This window comes from Pocillopora verrucosa, chromosome 14, assembly GCF_036669915.1.
Source record: "Pocillopora verrucosa isolate sample1 chromosome 14, ASM3666991v2, whole genome shotgun sequence".
Taxonomy (NCBI): Eukaryota; Metazoa; Cnidaria; class Anthozoa; order Scleractinia; family Pocilloporidae; genus Pocillopora; species Pocillopora verrucosa.
In genome coordinates this window covers 21,646,878-21,664,060 of record NC_089325.1, presented here as the reverse complement: position 1 = coordinate 21,664,060, position 17,183 = coordinate 21,646,878, and the positions used below count along the sequence as shown (strand labels likewise).

Genomic DNA, 17,183 nt, shown 5'->3' with positions numbered 1-17,183 from the left:
ACCAGGTGAGTTACCAGAGATAAATTGCCGTGGATTAACTTAACGGCACATTTACGGGAGAGGCAATGTTCCTTGTCGTTTCGTGAGTTTAAGGAACTTGAAATTAGTCGTTGTTTTCCAGGTCACTGAGCTTGAGTGCAGAATTCAGTGTTATTATTAGATTATTAGGTGGAGGTTATAGAAACAATGTGTAATGAATACCGTGTTTTTTTAATTTGTTTCTTTCTTCCTTTATTTTTTTAGCTTATTTTCTTGAATATATTAGCTTTACAGCTACACTGAATTTCGAACTTAAATAAAGTATATATATATATGTATGTATGTGTACCGTAACGCCTCTTTTCAGGTGAAATATGGAAACCTTGCATCTTACCCTCAAGGTAGTTGGTTTTACATCATTTGATCGATGTATATTAATTCTGTCCTAAACTTCAACCTGTTTCGTAACGACGAGTAAAAATAGATCAAAAGATCATCCAAATAAAGGTACTTGGATCTTGGAAGCTCGTCGCTGGAGGAAGATCATCATACCAAGAAACCCTGACTAGAATTAGTAACAACAGTTACGCTTTCGAAGTGTTCTTTAACTTACTCACTAATTAATGACGAAGATTAAGTGCGAGGCTGTCGCTTGGTTACTACAGTTGTTCTATTTTTGTAATCGCTCATTCAATTTAGATTTAATTTAAAATATGCTATCGCTGATTAAGACATTCATCGCTATGAAATGCTGGTCTTCGCAACAAGAAATGTTTGAAAACTCAGAAGGGATATTACAGTGAGTCTGGAAAAGTGTCCTAAACTATGTTTCAAACTATACCAGAGAAATTATCACGAAGTGCTGGTGCAGTGAATCGTCCACGTGCTTACCACACTCCGAACAGGAATTTTAATCAGCAAGTTATTTTCCTTCATAGTTTCGAATACCATTCCAATGAAGTCACGCGATCAAAATGATTACTATCTATCACTCTATCCTCGAGTCGTGTAGCTTTAAGACGCAGTTTTCACAGAAAATGTAAAAGTATAAGAAAAAGTCCAACAAAATTTGATGCCGATTCCTTCAAATTTTTTATTCCTTCAAAATGGGCCGTGAACCAGTTAAGCGCACGCTTGCGTCATTTAATTTGAATTTTGACACAGATGCAGCCAAAGCTCAAAGGTCCTTTTTGAACCATGGTGATCACATGATTGGTACCTTCTTCATCGATTTCTCGGAAACTGCTCTTTATTCTTGCGGCTGGATGTGTGATGTGCTGCACGCACGCAACATTTCTAGATGATGGCACGATAGAAAAGTTACTCTGAGCTGGTATCAGGAGTCGTGATTGGGAGTCATTAGCAGAACGATCAGGTACCTTATCAATTACCCTCCTGATAACTTAAATGTATGGCGGCAGTGAGAAAAGTGATTAAAAATTTGTAAAATGTTTGTTTTAAGCAATCTGACCAAAACTGTGGCCCCAGACCGCTGCAGAAAACGTGGCCTATAGCTAGTTGTGAGGAAAATAAAGCAGCTAACTTAGTCATGAAGAAAAGGCAGTTTCTAAGAATTCGAAAAAGCACCATTTGAGTGATCAGTCACGATAAAGCGTTCAGGATTGAACGGGCCTCGAGCGTACCACTGTCATACAATTTCTAACCTTTCCGAAAGCCAGTATCGTGAGCTAATCGAGAGTTGACGCCGGGTAAAGTCGTCTGAAGAGTTTAGAATTTAGCCTGGATCCTTTATTGATTACTCCATAGATGGTAACTCACGAATTTCTTCACTCTGAGACCTCGGACATTGCCATTTTCGAATGACTCTTGAAGTTGTTGCAGCAGAAATGACAACGGCGTAAGAAATGTAAGATTGAAATCAGAATTAACCCTGATTTTGCTAGCTCTGATGAAACCTGAAGTACTGGCTTCGGCGGCATGAGGGGTGCGTAGCGCTATCCACGGGATAACTCGCTGCTCAGTTGATATTTGTTTGCAAACTTAAGTGCCGCTCCCGCTAAGAGTGGTCCTCTCGACTTCCCGTCGGAAAAAAGTTTTCTTTTATTTTTTGCCCGTGAAAAGGGTTTAGGACACATGTTTCAAAAATCGTTTAGTTGTTCTCCAATTCTCTTTTTTTGCGTCGCCACAAGCCAAAAATGATTTTTGGCCAGACCGTCCCTGCGGACAGCGATCGAAAGTGTAAATTTCAAAGATTTTGTCCAGCGCGCCGCGACCGCAGCAATGTAGCTCACGGAATTCTGTCTTGCTACAAGTTACAAGGTGTATTCAGTTAGTTCACAGGCAAAATATAGAAATTTCAGCTGAAATATTTTTCATACCAGCGTGATCAGAGGAGACCCTTCTCTTCGACCTTAATTTGCATATCAAAAATTCACTACTTTGTACGAAAGGATTCTCAAAATGCAGGCGTTAATCGGGCTGAAAAAGCATATCAGTGCATAGTTTGTATACCAATGAGGTCACGGATTGCCTCAAACCCGCGGGTATATCTCTAACTTCCATCCACCAACTACTTAAAAACAACGCAAATCCATATGTTTGCTCAATTGCGCTCGTGATCATTTACATGATCATTTACATGATTCTTAGAATTGACCAAGATCTCCTTTTGACCGTTCAAACTTCGTTCGTTTATCCTCTACGGTGAAGATTTTAGGTTTTCACAGCAACTGAATAGAGATTAGATGCCGAGTTGTCCCAAAACGTTACGTAAACGTGATCGGTCGTAACGCTTGCACGTAATGTAGGAGAGCAAACTTTGCTTGAACTGGTATAACTGTACTGAACACACGTAGAGGAAATAGCTCAATTATTTCATATCTGATATTTTACTTTGTGTTTTTGCCAACTATGCTCCTGCTTCATTTATATATATATATATATATATATATATATATATATATATATATTAATATATAGCTCTTTTATCCTCCAAGAATTTGTCATCCATGGCATATGCGGCACCCTCGTTTCCCTCCAAGAGAGAGACGACTAATTATGCCCGGTTATGCCGGCTTTTGGTGGATGTGGGTACACTTATCGTGAGAGAGACTTTTGACAGGAAGTATTCAGCGGAAAACTTGTGCAAAGTTTTGTCAAGCAATACAATTAATTCTGTCTTAAAATCACTTCGAGCAAGAGGTGTCTTAAATCCCTATCAGTGGGGTAAGCTATATCCTGCTATCAAGTCTTCAGTTTCATCAAGAGAATTTGACATCACTCTGCTTATGGTTCTTTTGAGGAACATCTGTGGTCTCGCTCCTCCGGGTACCGGCTGGGATGCACTTCCTCCAGCATCAGATACAACCCTTCAGGCAGATCTTGCTCGAATTAAGTACTACCGAAACACAGTTTACGGCCATGCCATCAAAGCCTCAGTTGATGACGCAGAATTCAATCGACACTGGAAGGACATCCAAAAAGTATTGGTAAGACTGGGAGGAGCAGGCTACCAAGATGCTATCGACAATCTGAAAAAGGAAAGGATGGACCCAGAACTTGAGGAACACTACAAAGGTCTTCTTAAACAATGGGTAAAAGATGAAGTTAGCATCAAGGAACGACTGGATGAAATCGAAGAAAAGATGATTAAGAAGTTCGATGACCTTAAAGTGACCCTGGATAGTCATGAAAAGAGGATTGGAATTGGACGAAGAGGTAATTATGAAAAATGTTTTTTCAAATACACGTGAGAAAATCAAGTATTATTGAACCACAGCTCATACTTTTCAAGGTTTTCTTCACCCAATCTGTTTTCGTGTGTATAATTTTCGGTGACTTCTGTCCACTCGTTTATTAGAGCTATAATTTCATAATTGAAAAGTTAAAACACATTCAAGGAAAGATTGGTAATTTTTAATGGTTCTATGTCATTCTCTTATTCAAAACTTCTTTCAGAAGTTAAGCTTCAGCCCAGACCATAAAGAGTTTCAAACTTTGTAATATTTTAGAGAAAAATGAAGGCTGAGAAGCAATGAGTAACCGGCTTAGAACACTTGGACAAAGGTCTTTTTTAGTTTCTGTGAGGTATGAGAAAGTAAAAACCGCATGAGCTCATTGAATCAATATAACATGGTATAACTAACGAGATGCATGGCGCAGAAATTACCACAAACTGACAAACTTACATAGTCAGGTGTCCTGCAAAAATTCTGCTTTATCATGATCTCATACAAAACAGCTTCCGTTTTGACGTGTTATAATGATAATGAGTCGTTTGCAGTGTTAGGTCAGTTGTTGAAAAACGTTTAAACTACGCTCAGCAACAGCAGCAATAGCTTGATTAAGAATTTTACAACGTGGCATGACATGATATAGGACAAGAAAACCTAAGCGATTCACTATAAACTAATGTCTAGTGTCGTTACTCTACCCTTGACTAGCTTATCCTAGTTTTAATTACGATTCTTTCCTTAGTTTTAAATAAAATAAAGAAAAAAGAAGACGTCGTTATTCTCATATTGGGTGAGACCGGAGTCGGGAAGTCAACCTGGATCAATGGGATTGCCAACTATCTGAAGTATGACTCTCTGCCAGATGCCATCGATGCCAGGGAATTCACTGTCCTAGTTCCCTTCAGGTAAAACCTGTTTTTTAGAAAATAATACTTGCCTTTTGCAAATATCAGTCAAAATATATGGTAACAGTATATATCTATACTAAATAATTTATGTATATCGCACCTAGACTGCTAACAACTATCTACACTATATATGTGGGAGATAAGATATCCGGACAATCAATTGTGGATGAAACCATCTGCACTGTGTGCACAAAATAAAGTCATCTACTAGTTCTAAATTGAATGCAGTTATGTACATTTCCTAAGATAGCTACAGCTATGCTCACAGTCTAAAGTTAATACGGCTATCAACACTGTTTACAGTACATGCAGCTATCCACGTCCACGTTAGAAACAAGTATCTACACTTTATATAATAGATATAACCATCTGCACAGTGCTCAGTAGATACAACTGTCTACCGTGTCCTCATTAGATACAGCTTTCTGCACTGCGTAAAGTAGATAAGACCATCTATGTTGACTAGCGCAGATATAACTAATGTATCCACTAGAATTTGCATTTATGTTTATCGTCAAGTAGCCGCGAAGTTATTTATAATTTTTTTTTCAATTGAATCACTTTTGTATGTTTTGTTTCTATTCAATTAAGTTCGCGTTTTCGGGTGAGGTGGTGTAAGTATTACGTAACGCAGGTCGCGTTTTATTTCTCGCCAGTATAAGTGTTGTTTTCGTTAGATAATTCTCATTGTTAGTTGATGTCAACTAAGTCAGTCATATCGTTAGTTTTCGCTTGCGCCGTGTTACTTTTGTTTAAGAGATTTACTTCCGGATCTGGGTACGCCAGAAATTGTAAGTTCATTCCTATTTCATGTAGCTTGTTGTTGTTATATTTTTACTTAGATTATTCATTTTCAGTCGAATCACTTTTACACATCTACACATCTTTACATCCAAATATCTGTCTATCTGAGAGTTAGATTTAATGTCCATTCATGTTGTGGCGTAAAATTTGACATGCAGTAGTTAGCTACAACTAGCTACATTTTCTCTAGGTTTTGCTACTTTGCCTTCAAAGTGCTTATAATGATTACCATTACAATCTGAGTAATCGATTGCATTTGTTTGGAAGTGTTATTGAGGACTATGCGTATGTCTCCAGTGTTCTATCACAACTTTCAAACCACACTGACCTATAATTTGGATCAGAGCTACCAGAATTTTCTCCTTGCATTGCTTAATTTTGCTCATTCTTTCTTCTTTTTTTTCCGCGCTATCTTAATTGCTCATTGCGAGTGAAACCTGTATGGGGTAAACACCGGTTAATCCGTAGGAAGGTGCTTACTGTAGGCATAATTACTTACACTGATCGCCTTCCCTTTGCTCTTGGTTGTGTGACCTCCAGGCTGGTACGTAAGTCGAAAGTAGTGCTCTCTCGAGAGAAGAACTTTGAAGATGGTATGCTATGCTAAAGTAGCTAGTGTCAATTATGAAATTATAATTACAAAAAAGTTAATATTTACTTTAGGTTTACCTTTACCGATGAAAAGGGGAAAGGAATAGATGTTTCCTTTGGTTCGGATGAAAATGAAGTCTTTGCTACTGGCCAATCTGCTACCCAGACGGCTCGGGAGTATATGTTTGAGACAGACACCAGGAGGTACCACCTTATCGACACTCCAGGAATCGGAGATTGTAGAGGTACTGGTAAGGACAAAGAAAACTTTGAGAATATCCTGCAATTTCTTACCCTCTACAACAAGATTAATGCCGTGGTTGTGCTTCTCAAACCAAACAATCCCAGGTTGACTGTGGCCTTCAGATTCTGTGTTTTAGAACTACTTACACATCTTCACAAGTCGCTTGCCTCCAACATAATCTTTGCCTTCACTAACTCGAGGGGTACCTTTTACAAGCCAGGAGACAGCCTTCCAGTTCTCAAGGAACTCTTACAAGAATACAACCTAGAAATCGATGTCTCACCGTCAAACTATTTTTGTTTCGACAACGAAGCTTTCAGGTAATTGTTGCTTCTGTAGAAACAAAGTACCCGGTGCCCAAATTGTAAAAAGGGTTCACTTGTAACACCTTCAGTTAGGCCTAGTTCAAACGTCGATCTTTACATGTACCGAACCTAATTGCAATTTGGGTCGACTCGAATAATTAAGAGCGGCAGTTGATTCAAACGTCGATCCGAATTTAGTCGATCCTAATTGCAAAACTGAACATAACTCCATTGTAGTCAGCGGTTAATGCCTACCAAAATGGCGGAAAAAAATGCGGGAAGCACAACTTGTGGAAATGAAGAGCTTGTTTTTCTTGCAAATGCGATTAAGGAGGGTAGAAAAAGGCGACTCAAGATGCAGTTAGCATTAAACAACCTTGCTGCCAGGAGAAGACAAGTTTTGGAAGCTTTAGGTTTAGGTTTAGCTTTATAAAAAATTTAAAAAATTTTCCTTCTACGGACTCGAACTCGTTACAAAAAATACTTTTAATGGCTTATATTATAGACAATACAAGCTATTCATTTAATATTATGAAGCCATACAAAAGAGGAGCACGAGCCTTCCTCCTTTCCCGCCATATTGTTTGAATGGTTCGAAGGCTTTCGCGCATGGCACGTAAGCGAACTTTCTGGAATTGTGGGTAAAACATAATTATTTTAACGTATGTATAATGTATGCATTAAGTTCGGTACATGTAAAGTACGACGTATGAATCAATGCCGATCTTTTACCGTTCTATCCGACTAGCCGAGTCGGATAGAACGGCACTGTCGATCCGAATACAAATCTGCCGATCCTAATTGATTCAAACGTCGATCTTTACATGTACTTAATAGAAACGTTAGGTTCGGTACATGTAAAGATCGACGTTTGAACTAGGCCTAGTCTCAAAGGAGAAAGATTCATAAAAGATTTCATCTGGGACATCAAAACCCATTACAAGCCGACCGAGACCTTCTAATTTACGCACTTCGCCTCGTGCCACCCGCCAGGCATAAAATATGGTTTCATAAAAGGCGAAGCAAAAAGATTGCTTAGAACTAACTCTTCGAAAGAAACAATTTAAGGGGGCCTTATGAAATTTAAAGAACGCCTCAAAGCAAAAGGGCACCCAGAAAACATCACAGAAAGGTCTCTGTCAGGGGTCAACTTTGCCTCTAGACAATCGCCTCTTACACATACTCAAAAGGCAAAAGGTCACGAACGTCTATTGCCTTTTGTTACAATGTACCACCCGGCAGTTAGGAATTTAAAACAAATACTGATGAGGCATTGGAGTCTGATACACAATCAGCCCTTACTGAAAACAATTTTTAAAAAACCTCCCATCATCTCTGACAAAAAGCAAAAATCCACGACACGCTTGTGAGAGCAAAAATATAATTTGAAGGCAAAAATGCGACGCGACCACAAAAACCACGTGGGGAATCCGTGTGGGTCTGTCTTTAGCTTTATTCTCACTTCAATGTCCCCTATCAGATTTCAAGAAAGTAAGCGAGATTTGATTGCTTCATCTTTGCTTAAAAAGCGGGGGACTGGTTCAGGTTAGAATCAATAACAAATCGATATTAGCACTAAGGATTGAGTTTTATCAGTAGCGATTGATATTTTAGCACCAACGACTGAGTTTTATCGCTTGCGATTGATACTTTAGCACTAATGATTGAGTTTTATCAATTGCGATTGATATTTTTGGCACAGATGGCTCCCCGCGATGACGTCAGAATGTGGTAAAAGCAAAATAAGGTTACGAGGGGCGCAGCCGAGTGTTTCACTGATGTACGCGTATTACTGTACAGACTTACGGCAACATGGAATCTTTTATATCCTATATGATAACAAGGCATAATTTGGTTAATGGTGACGTCATCTATGCGTCAGGATTTCAATAAATCATAAATAAGAATCCCTGTTTAATTTAGACTATTACATAAATATGTATATTTTTTTGTTGTCTTTCACAGATTTCTTGCTTGCAACAGGAAAGGAATCAAATTTACACCGAAAGAAGTTAACCTGTACTCAGAAAGCTGGGACTTGTCTTGCGAAACTACCGGCAAACTTTTCCAGCGAGTGATGGAAATGAAACCACACGACACAAAGAAGACTCTAAGTCTGAATGAGGCGAGGAACTGCGTCATTGCCTTAAGCAAACCCATGGGGGAAGCTTTTGAACTTATAACTATGAACTTAAAGCGGATTGACGATGAAACAGAAAAGTGCAAGGTTTTTGACAGCGACATCAGCACTTTCCGAGCGCAACAAGTTAAGTTCAAAGGGTTTGATCTGATTGTTGAGCCACTGGACTACCCCATGACTGTTTGTGCTGGTGATGAATGCAAGACGTATGCAAAAGTTGGTGAGGAAAATGTGATGCGCACAGTTTATGACCAGATCTGCCATGGTCATTGCTACCTCCCAGGAGTATCTGTTGAGACCGTAAACAACGACAAGCTTTATAACTGTCGCGCAATGCTCAATGGTCACTGTACAAAATGTTTTCACAGCTATAGTGAGCATATGCACATTACTTACAAAACTACTCTCATAGAGACGGAATTCCTATCTAAAAAAGCACAGAGTCTCATCATGATGAAAGAAGACATGAAGTCTCAGAAGGAAGCGTTCATTAACACGCTGAAGTTGCAGAGTATAGAGTATAAACGAGAAAAGGATTTCATTTACGAATGTGCATCCTTTTTCGGTATATTTCTCAAGAAGAACGCCATGATCCCTTACAACGACTCCTTCGGCGATTACGTCGACATGCTGATCAAAGACGAGGAGGCGAAGAAAAAGGAGATCAGAGACAAAATGAAGATAGAAAAGTTGAAAGAAGAGAAACAGCAATACGAGATGAAAAAAAAACTTATCAAAAGAACAATTTCTTCAAGCCCAGAGGGAAAGTTTAAAACTTCGCATGTAGAGGAGATCTATGAAAGGAAAAAAAAGCTTTGCTCTTTGAAGCACAATGGAAGGATATTAAGAGAAGCTTTTGGTAAGTAACCCAGCTTAGATATTTTGGGATATTCCCGAACCCAAACCAGAAGTAGTATACCCTGAGCGACATGGGGACTGGGAAGCTTATTTACCTCCTGGTTTGATGCGGTGATCCCTATGACCCTCTCCAAATTACGAGGCGTATACATTTACGACTTTTTTGTTTTTTAATGTACATGACATATACACCTGCTAATCATAATTACAAGGTACACGATGTTACGTTTTTCTTTTGTTTTAGATGGCGTGATGTCCGCGAGACAAAGAATATTCGAAGAAAATAGGTAAAACAAAATTGATGTATTACTCTCCCTCTCTTGTATATGTCAAACAGTTTTATGATTAAGCAACACCATGACAAAATTCACAAATGTGATTGGTCATCACCAGCCCCATTTGAGCACTTGTAGGACAGTAAATACGTCAATGCTTGTAAATGGACTGCATGCGTCATGTGCGCGCGCTGTTTCCGCGCATTACGCCGCTGTTGATTACCATTACGTATTGTCTGATAATGACCAATTAGCATTCTGTGTTACATCATGAATTAACTTTTAAACCGAAAATGATCAAAACATATCTTTTGAATTTAAAAGTGTGGTACCCTTTCATTGAATGATGAACATCGACACCAGTGTGATTATATCACTGCAGGAATCTATCCTGAATTACAAATAGAGACAGAAAGAGTAACACAAACTTCTAACATTAGTTTGAAAAAACCCGAGCACCATGTTTTCCTTTGGTTCAAAACAACTTACAGGTACAGATAAGCACTACTACATACACTGCTCTTTGGGATGATGGGGGGGGGGGAGGGGAGGGGAAGGGGAAGGACATGACCTCAACTAAGCTGACTTAAACTACGCTTAGCCCATGAGTATTGATGAAATGTCCGAGTCTTTGATTTAGCCTAGTAACATTGTATTCTGTGATCAACTGCTTTGCGGAACAAAAGCCACTTTGTTAATTTCTTTCAATGCTTTTCATGAAGGCATTAGCTCCTTTAATGTGGACCAAATGTTTTTTCAATATTTAGGAGGAGCCTCTTGCAGATCAATGGCAGTGACACTCTCTGGAGCCGCTTCCTCTCCAAAGTCAAGCCTCTCAAATAGAGTCCTTGGGTAACAACTACATCATTTCTACGGACCTGTGCAAATTTTCTTGACTTGGGAAATAATTCAATTCTATGTCAGTGGTTGATATGGTGTGCCTCAGCTATACAAGGCCTTTCTAAAGAAATTATGAAAATAGTGGCACTTTTTGGGTTTGCTTAGAGATTAAGTGATCTCATAAATTAGCCAATCAGCTCGAAGAAATCCATCTTTGACACTGAAACTGACGTGGATGAAATTTTTTTTAGTTTTTTTTTTAGCTTTTGCTTGGGCAAATTTGTTACCACTTTATTTGATTGGGATTTTAATGGTAGTATTGAACCCTTTGGGCAAGAAAACGAAATGATCTTTTTGCCGTTAGTGGAGATTTCTTTTGCTGCTCTCTTTAACGCTGTTTTTTTTCTCCTTGTCAATTTATAGTGTGAGATTGCACTGAAGAACTTTGTTGCTGAACCTCCTCATCAACATGCTTTGTACTACACGTCATTTTTGTTAGAAGAACTAGCGTGGCATAAAGATGACCTGTTAGAAGCATTAGAGGGTATTTTTAGTACTTTTTATTTCCTCTCATGCACAGAGTGAGAATGAACTTATTGAGAGCAGTTCCATCTTGCTTGAAGTTCATCAAAACGAAACCATAGTAATTGCATTTTATTTTAACCAAACGTTATGGTTCATTAAACAAGTTTAATACATATTTTCTGGAGAGTTTAGATTCTAGCCTCTTTTTTCGAAAATGGCTTTTAAACTTCTTTGTGAGGGAAAAGCACTCTCTAAAAGTAGAGACCTAAGGCCCTGAGGCTAAGGGTATAGCACCAACCAGCTTCCTGAGCTTTGTTCTTCTTATTGAAGCCCTAACTGGAGTTATGAATTTCCAGGGTTTCTAGACCTGAGACATGTAGTTGGGGTAGAAGCTAGGTGTTTCAGGGGATGGCCTTTGCAGATTAATCATTTTCTGAACTGTTGTCCTGCTTCATCAAATGCCCTAAACCCGACATTTTTCTTTGAATAAAAATCCTGCAAATTTTAAAAAGCAGAAATCAAGACGAAATATAAATACAACTTTATGACTTGCTTACTCTAAAGTAAGGTAACACCATATGGTATAACTTTTTGCACAGCAGTATTATTGTTCATTGCCACTTTTCCACTGCTTTTATTTTGGAGTTTTTGGGTGGAACGAGGGAGGGAAGGTTTAGCCCCCTTACAACTTAAAGCTCAAGCCCCTATCAGCTCTGAGACGAGGGCCCATCTTAAAGCTCATCAGGGAAAGGTGGTAATTAAGTGCTGAATAAACATTAATGAATGATATTATTTCAGTGCTGTTTCCATATGTTGAAAGGAACTTTCACCTCATTTAAGTTCTTATTTTTTAAGTTTGTAGGTGGCCTGTAGTCAAGAAGTGCTAGCTGATACCTCACATAATTTTTCATTTATTTTTGACAAATTAAATGTTTTTGTTTAAACTACCACAATTTACTTACAGCATTTAGCAGTACTGACAATTTGAACATTATAATCCATAGATTACATTATTGACTGACAACTTGCATTATTAGTTACGCTGAGAGATGGTATCACCTAATTAATATCAATTATTATTGTCTTTTTTATTTTTTGTTGATATTTTTCCTGCAGTGCACAATGATTACCTGATTGTCTGTACTTTTTTTTGTATTCATCAATTCATTTATCACATTTTCTCCTTATGTTATCTGTCTGTCTGTCTTTTCTTTTATAGTTAAAGGGGTCCTCATAGTATTACTCTGCTTTCATAATTTCCTAAGGATTAATATTTAAGAGAACCCCATTTGAGACACTGCCTTGTGAAAGAGTTGATCAGAAAATATTTTCATATTTTAAGGTACTAGCTCAAAATGGATTCATTATTTTGAAGCATTGATTATTTGTTGAATTGTAGCTTCCATTACTATTTTTGTTGATTGTTTCCTTGAAATTAGTAAATAATTTATCTAGTCTTGACTACCATTTCTGAAAGAGGTGTGATAATTGTTCTAACAATAGAGGTTTCCTCTGCAGCCTCTCCAAACACCCCTTGTGTTGCTCTATCAGCTTGTAACTCAAAGTTGAAATCTAGCCTGTGTTTATGCACTGTTTTAAGAAAATCTGTAATAATGTAGTTAAGAGATAAAATTTTCCTCTAATGTGCCAAAAGATGAGTATTAATTGTTATTAAATTTTCAACTCCAAATATTGCATTTCTAGAGTTCTGATTGGTCCACTCAACTCTGGTTAGCAGCTTATGTTCAAAGTCACCTTATATGGAAATGTATTGTACCAGCTATTGCTGAGCTGAAAAAAAAGCTCCAAATATCCAAACCTTTAGAGTTTAACCAAATTTAATAAAACAATTACTTCATCTGCACCTGTTGGATGGCAGATTGATTACCATATCCAACATTTGCTCAATTGAAATAACTACTAACCTTTAACTCCCAGATCTGATAGTCAATTCTCCCCTCCAGTTACTCCACATTTCCTTTAAAATTAGTTGCAAGAATTTGGTATAAGATTAAGACACCAATTTCTATTTGATATGTTTTAGTATTCTCATTACCTGTTTGCTGGATAATGTATGGATATTGAAAGGAGAAGTTACATGTCAATCACTTCTGGGAATTAAAAGGTTAAATATACTGAGCTAATAAGTTTTCTGATTAAAAAATAGGGGTGCACTACCCTTTAACTCTCAGATCTGATGGTCAATTCTCCCTCCAGTTACTACATATTTCCTTTGAAATTAGTTGCAAAAATGTGGTGTAAGGTCAAGACAACAAATTTTATTTGATATGTTTGAGTATTCTCTTTACCTGTTTGCTGAATATTGTATGGACATTGCAAGGAGAAGTTACATGTTAATCGCTTCAGGGAGTCAAAGGGTTTAATAGACTGAGCTGATAAGTTTTCTAATTAAAAAATAGGGGTGCACTACTTTAACTCCCAGTTCTGATGGTCAATTCTCCCCTCCAGTTACTTCATATTTCCTTTGAAATTAGTTGCAAGAATGTGGTGTAAGATCAAGACAACAACTTCTATTTGACGTTTGAGCATTCTTATTACCTGTTTGCTGGATAATGTACAGATATTGCAGTGAGAAGTTAAGTGTTAGTCACTTCAGAGAGTCAAAGGTGAAACATACTAAGCTGATAAGTTTCTGATTAAAAAATAGGGGTGCACTAAGCTTCTCTCTGGGTTACAGACACATAAGACTAAAAAAGAGTTAAAATGTTGCTAAGAGGCTGTATTAAGTGCTGTGGCTAAATCACAATTTGATTATAAAAACATATGGCAAAATATTTGGACATTATGTAGGAATCATCTTCAAGGGTTAGTTACACATAGATTTATGACCACCACTTAAAAAAATGTGCCTAATTGTCTTGCCAACAATAGAGGGTTGAGTGATTTGAAGGAGTTTCCCATCTCTTTAAATCCAATTGTTTGTCACTATTTCTGAAAGCATGAAAACAACTGTTACTACAAAAAATAAAAAAAGGGAAAGATACTACTTAAATTTTCTGAGTTGAACCTACAAACACTTAGTGTTAATTTTCTTTAACCTCTCTTTCTCTTTAGTATTTAACCTATCATATAGTGGAAAAATCAGCCCTATTAAATATTTTGAGACTCAGATGATTTTCATCATATGTATAATGATAATTAATTAAGAACTGAGTGGAGTCCAATTTGGTCTGTAATCATACAAATGATTAACAAAATTGGATGACAGGGATGCAGGAGTCTGATTTGATAATCACCTGTAGAATTGGATGACAGGAAGTCCTGTTACCAATTAATTACATCTATGACTAAATTTTAGAAAGAAACTTGACAACAGTTATACGTTTTCATAAAAAAAACACCAACAGTTAACTTATTGAAATGTGAGACACCAGCATGAGCACATGATGTGTTGTGTCCACCTACGCAGGCATGATGTGTTTACTGTCCCTTTAACTGTCCTATTACACTGTCCAATTACCAGTACAAGCATGATGTGAACACTTTCCTATTAGTTCTCAAATCAGGCTGGTGGTAACCAATCAAGTTCGAGAATTTTGTTACAGTCTTGGTTTGTCATATAATCATGCATGTGGTACCCTGGAAGGTTACTTCCTAGAAATTGGCTAATGGGGATGTACTGCAGGATGAGTTTGCTGCATTGATTATAATGGGGTTTAATTTTAATAGAGGTACTAGAATGGGTCACATATTCTTAGGATTGGGGGGGCGGGAAGGTAAGAAAATTCTGGTCAGTAGGGGTTTTTAAGATGGGAAGATTCAAAGTTAAAAAGGTGTTAATTTTGCTCAATAGTGACTAAGATGGGGTCTATGGTTGACCACAGCTTAGACCATGATGGGGTAGGAGTTCTGAGAAGCCAGTGACACATACCAGCAAAAATTGACCCTACCACCCCCTCCTACTCCCACAATGGTAGTACTCATCTGACAAACTGTGACAGCTGTGTATGAATTTCATTTTTTCTCAGCCTCCTTAAGAATTAACACACCTCCATCTGACCTCTTCTTGCTTTCAAAAGCTCTGATTGCTATAAAGGAATGAATTCACGGAGCTGTTCGTAACGGACACACCTAAGCCACCCGCGACAAAATCCATACTGTACCCCTCCACTCACGTCTTTCTAAAGTGGCTTGGGGCGTTAAACGTGGAATTAATGAGTTATGGTTATAATAATCTTCTCTTTCGCTATATAGAAAGATGAAGTCTCCATGAAACGTAATCGCTTCCTAGTTTAGAGGGAATTGATCCTTTTAGTTACACGCAGTGTGGGTGAAATAGCTGTTAAATCCTAATCGGCGGATTACGTAAGTTATCAAGTTTCAAAATTTACAGTTATATGTAAGGTACCATAAGGTGTCCATATGATAAATTTTGGCTTGTTTTGCCTCTTTTGCAACGATTTTAGAATACAACACATAACTTTCATATTGGAGAAGTAACTAGAAAGTTCTAGTCAAGTATATGCGTCTCGTGTATCCATTTATTTCATCGAATTTCTCAGGGATACATTTCAAAGTACTTATTTGAGGGAAAAGCTTAATCGACCTTGCGTTACACAATCGCGGTTGGAGGTTGGTATCGATCGTTGATTGCTGTATGGTCCACAAATCTTCTAAGTTCTTCCAAGTAATGGGGAGCTTTCTTTCCGCTGGCATGAAAAACCCTCTTTTTACTGCAGCAGCAATAGACTTTGGTATTCAGTGGATTTGTTGGGTGGTTGCGTCCATTCTTCAAACGGAAAAGTTTTACGATTTGGCCGGTTCCTCCACCTTCGTCTTCCTGACGTTGCTAACCCTAAGATGGCAAAGGAAAGTCAACTTGCGTCAGATTATCCAGTCTGGCTGTGTTACGGTTTGGGGACTTCGACTTGGCTTGTATCTGTTTCACAGGATTCTCCAGGACGGAAAGGATAGCCGTTTCGACAAGGTTCGAGGGAATCCCCGTGTGTTTTTCATCTACTGGACAATTCAAGGTGTTTGGATCTTCCTGACTCTACTACCAACCCTGATCCTGAATGCTTCTGCTAAAGACGAAGAGCTGACATGGAAGGATTACTTAGGATGGGCTTTCTGGCTAATCGGATTCATACTAGAAGCAGGTGCAGATTACCAGAAGTCGCAGTTCAAGGCTAATCCTGCTAACAAAGGCAAGTGGATTGCCTCTGGGCTGTGGAGCATTAGCCGACATCCCAACTATCTTGGCGAGATGCTGATGTGGTCCAGCTTGTTTCTTCCGGCTTCCTCAGTAATGTCTGGTTACCAGTACTTGAGTGCCATCTCCCCTATGTTTGTGGCTTATCTTCTGACTCGAGTCAGTGGCATTCCACTTCTGGAAAGGCAGGGTTTGAAGAAATGGGGGCATCTACCAGCCTACCAAGATTATCGCCGAAGCACTGCAGTTCTGATACCTTACATATGGTAGAATGTAACAGTACACTCGCCCATTCACACTTAGGTTGATGAGGTCTGATTGTAAAACTAGATTTGGAAAGGCCAGATGTCGACATTGCAATTTTTTTTTTACATTTTGTTTCTCCTTTATCAAGATACCCTAATGTTATCTAACCCCTCATGTGATGTAATTTCTTGGTTATATTAAATTTTTTTTTTGAAACATTTTTACACTTTGATTAGTTGGAGAACTCTCCAAATATATGCTACTTAAAAGATGTCCTGCTTTCTAAATATATGATACATTATACTGCAACATGGTTTTACTTATTCATTTGATTATTTAAAAGGCCCAACTACATTTAAGCTCCTACCCTGATGGTAGCAAAAGGTAATGTGCACCCACCTTTGAATGACCTTTCCCTAGAGTGGATTACACCAAAACATGGGTACCCAGGCATTCTGATGTAAAGATATCACCGAACATAGATTATAACTGATTATTGTTGACACTGATCCATTTTGGGAAATTTGCTCTGTTGGAAATTGTTGGGTAAAAATTGAAAATAAGAGAGCTGCTTAAGATAACTGTACCATTTTAATTAAA

At 38.0% G+C, this 17,183-nt stretch overlaps 2 protein-coding genes across 2 annotated transcripts; both read left to right on the top strand.

Annotated features, from left to right (window-relative positions):
• Positions 1-2,939: 2,939 nt before the first annotated feature.
• On the top strand, positions 2,940-10,671 carry LOC131795915 (uncharacterized). Its single transcript, XM_059113528.2, has 6 exons — positions 2,940-3,624; positions 4,417-4,579; positions 6,050-6,541; positions 8,492-9,525; positions 9,769-9,811; positions 10,567-10,671. Exons 1-6 carry the CDS (start codon positions 2,949-2,951, stop codon positions 10,640-10,642), a joined length of 2,484 nt encoding a protein of 827 aa, XP_058969511.2. The 5' UTR covers positions 2,940-2,948; the 3' UTR covers positions 10,643-10,671.
• A 5,045-nt stretch (positions 10,672-15,716) lies between these two features.
• LOC131795912 (uncharacterized) lies at positions 15,717-16,892 on the top strand. Its single transcript, XM_059113524.2, has one exon. It carries the CDS (start codon positions 15,783-15,785, stop codon positions 16,605-16,607), a length of 825 nt encoding a protein of 274 aa, XP_058969507.1. The 5' UTR covers positions 15,717-15,782; the 3' UTR covers positions 16,608-16,892.
• The last annotated feature ends 291 nt before the right edge of the window (positions 16,893-17,183 follow it).

Excerpts from the sequence above, each read along its gene's own strand:
- LOC131795915 (XM_059113528.2), top strand. The coding sequence starts at position 2,949 with ATGGCATATGCGGCACCCTCGTTTCCCTCCAAGAGAGAGACGACTAAT. Across the intron at positions 6,542-8,491 it reads TTCGACAACGAAGCTTTCAG|ATTTCTTGCTTGCAACAGGA; the intron begins GTAATTGTTGCT and ends TGTCTTTCACAG. Across the intron at positions 9,526-9,768 it reads GATATTAAGAGAAGCTTTTG|ATGGCGTGATGTCCGCGAGA; the intron begins GTAAGTAACCCA and ends CTTTTGTTTTAG.
- LOC131795912 (XM_059113524.2), top strand. The coding sequence starts at position 15,783 with ATGGTCCACAAATCTTCTAAGTTCTTCCAAGTAATGGGGAGCTTTCTT.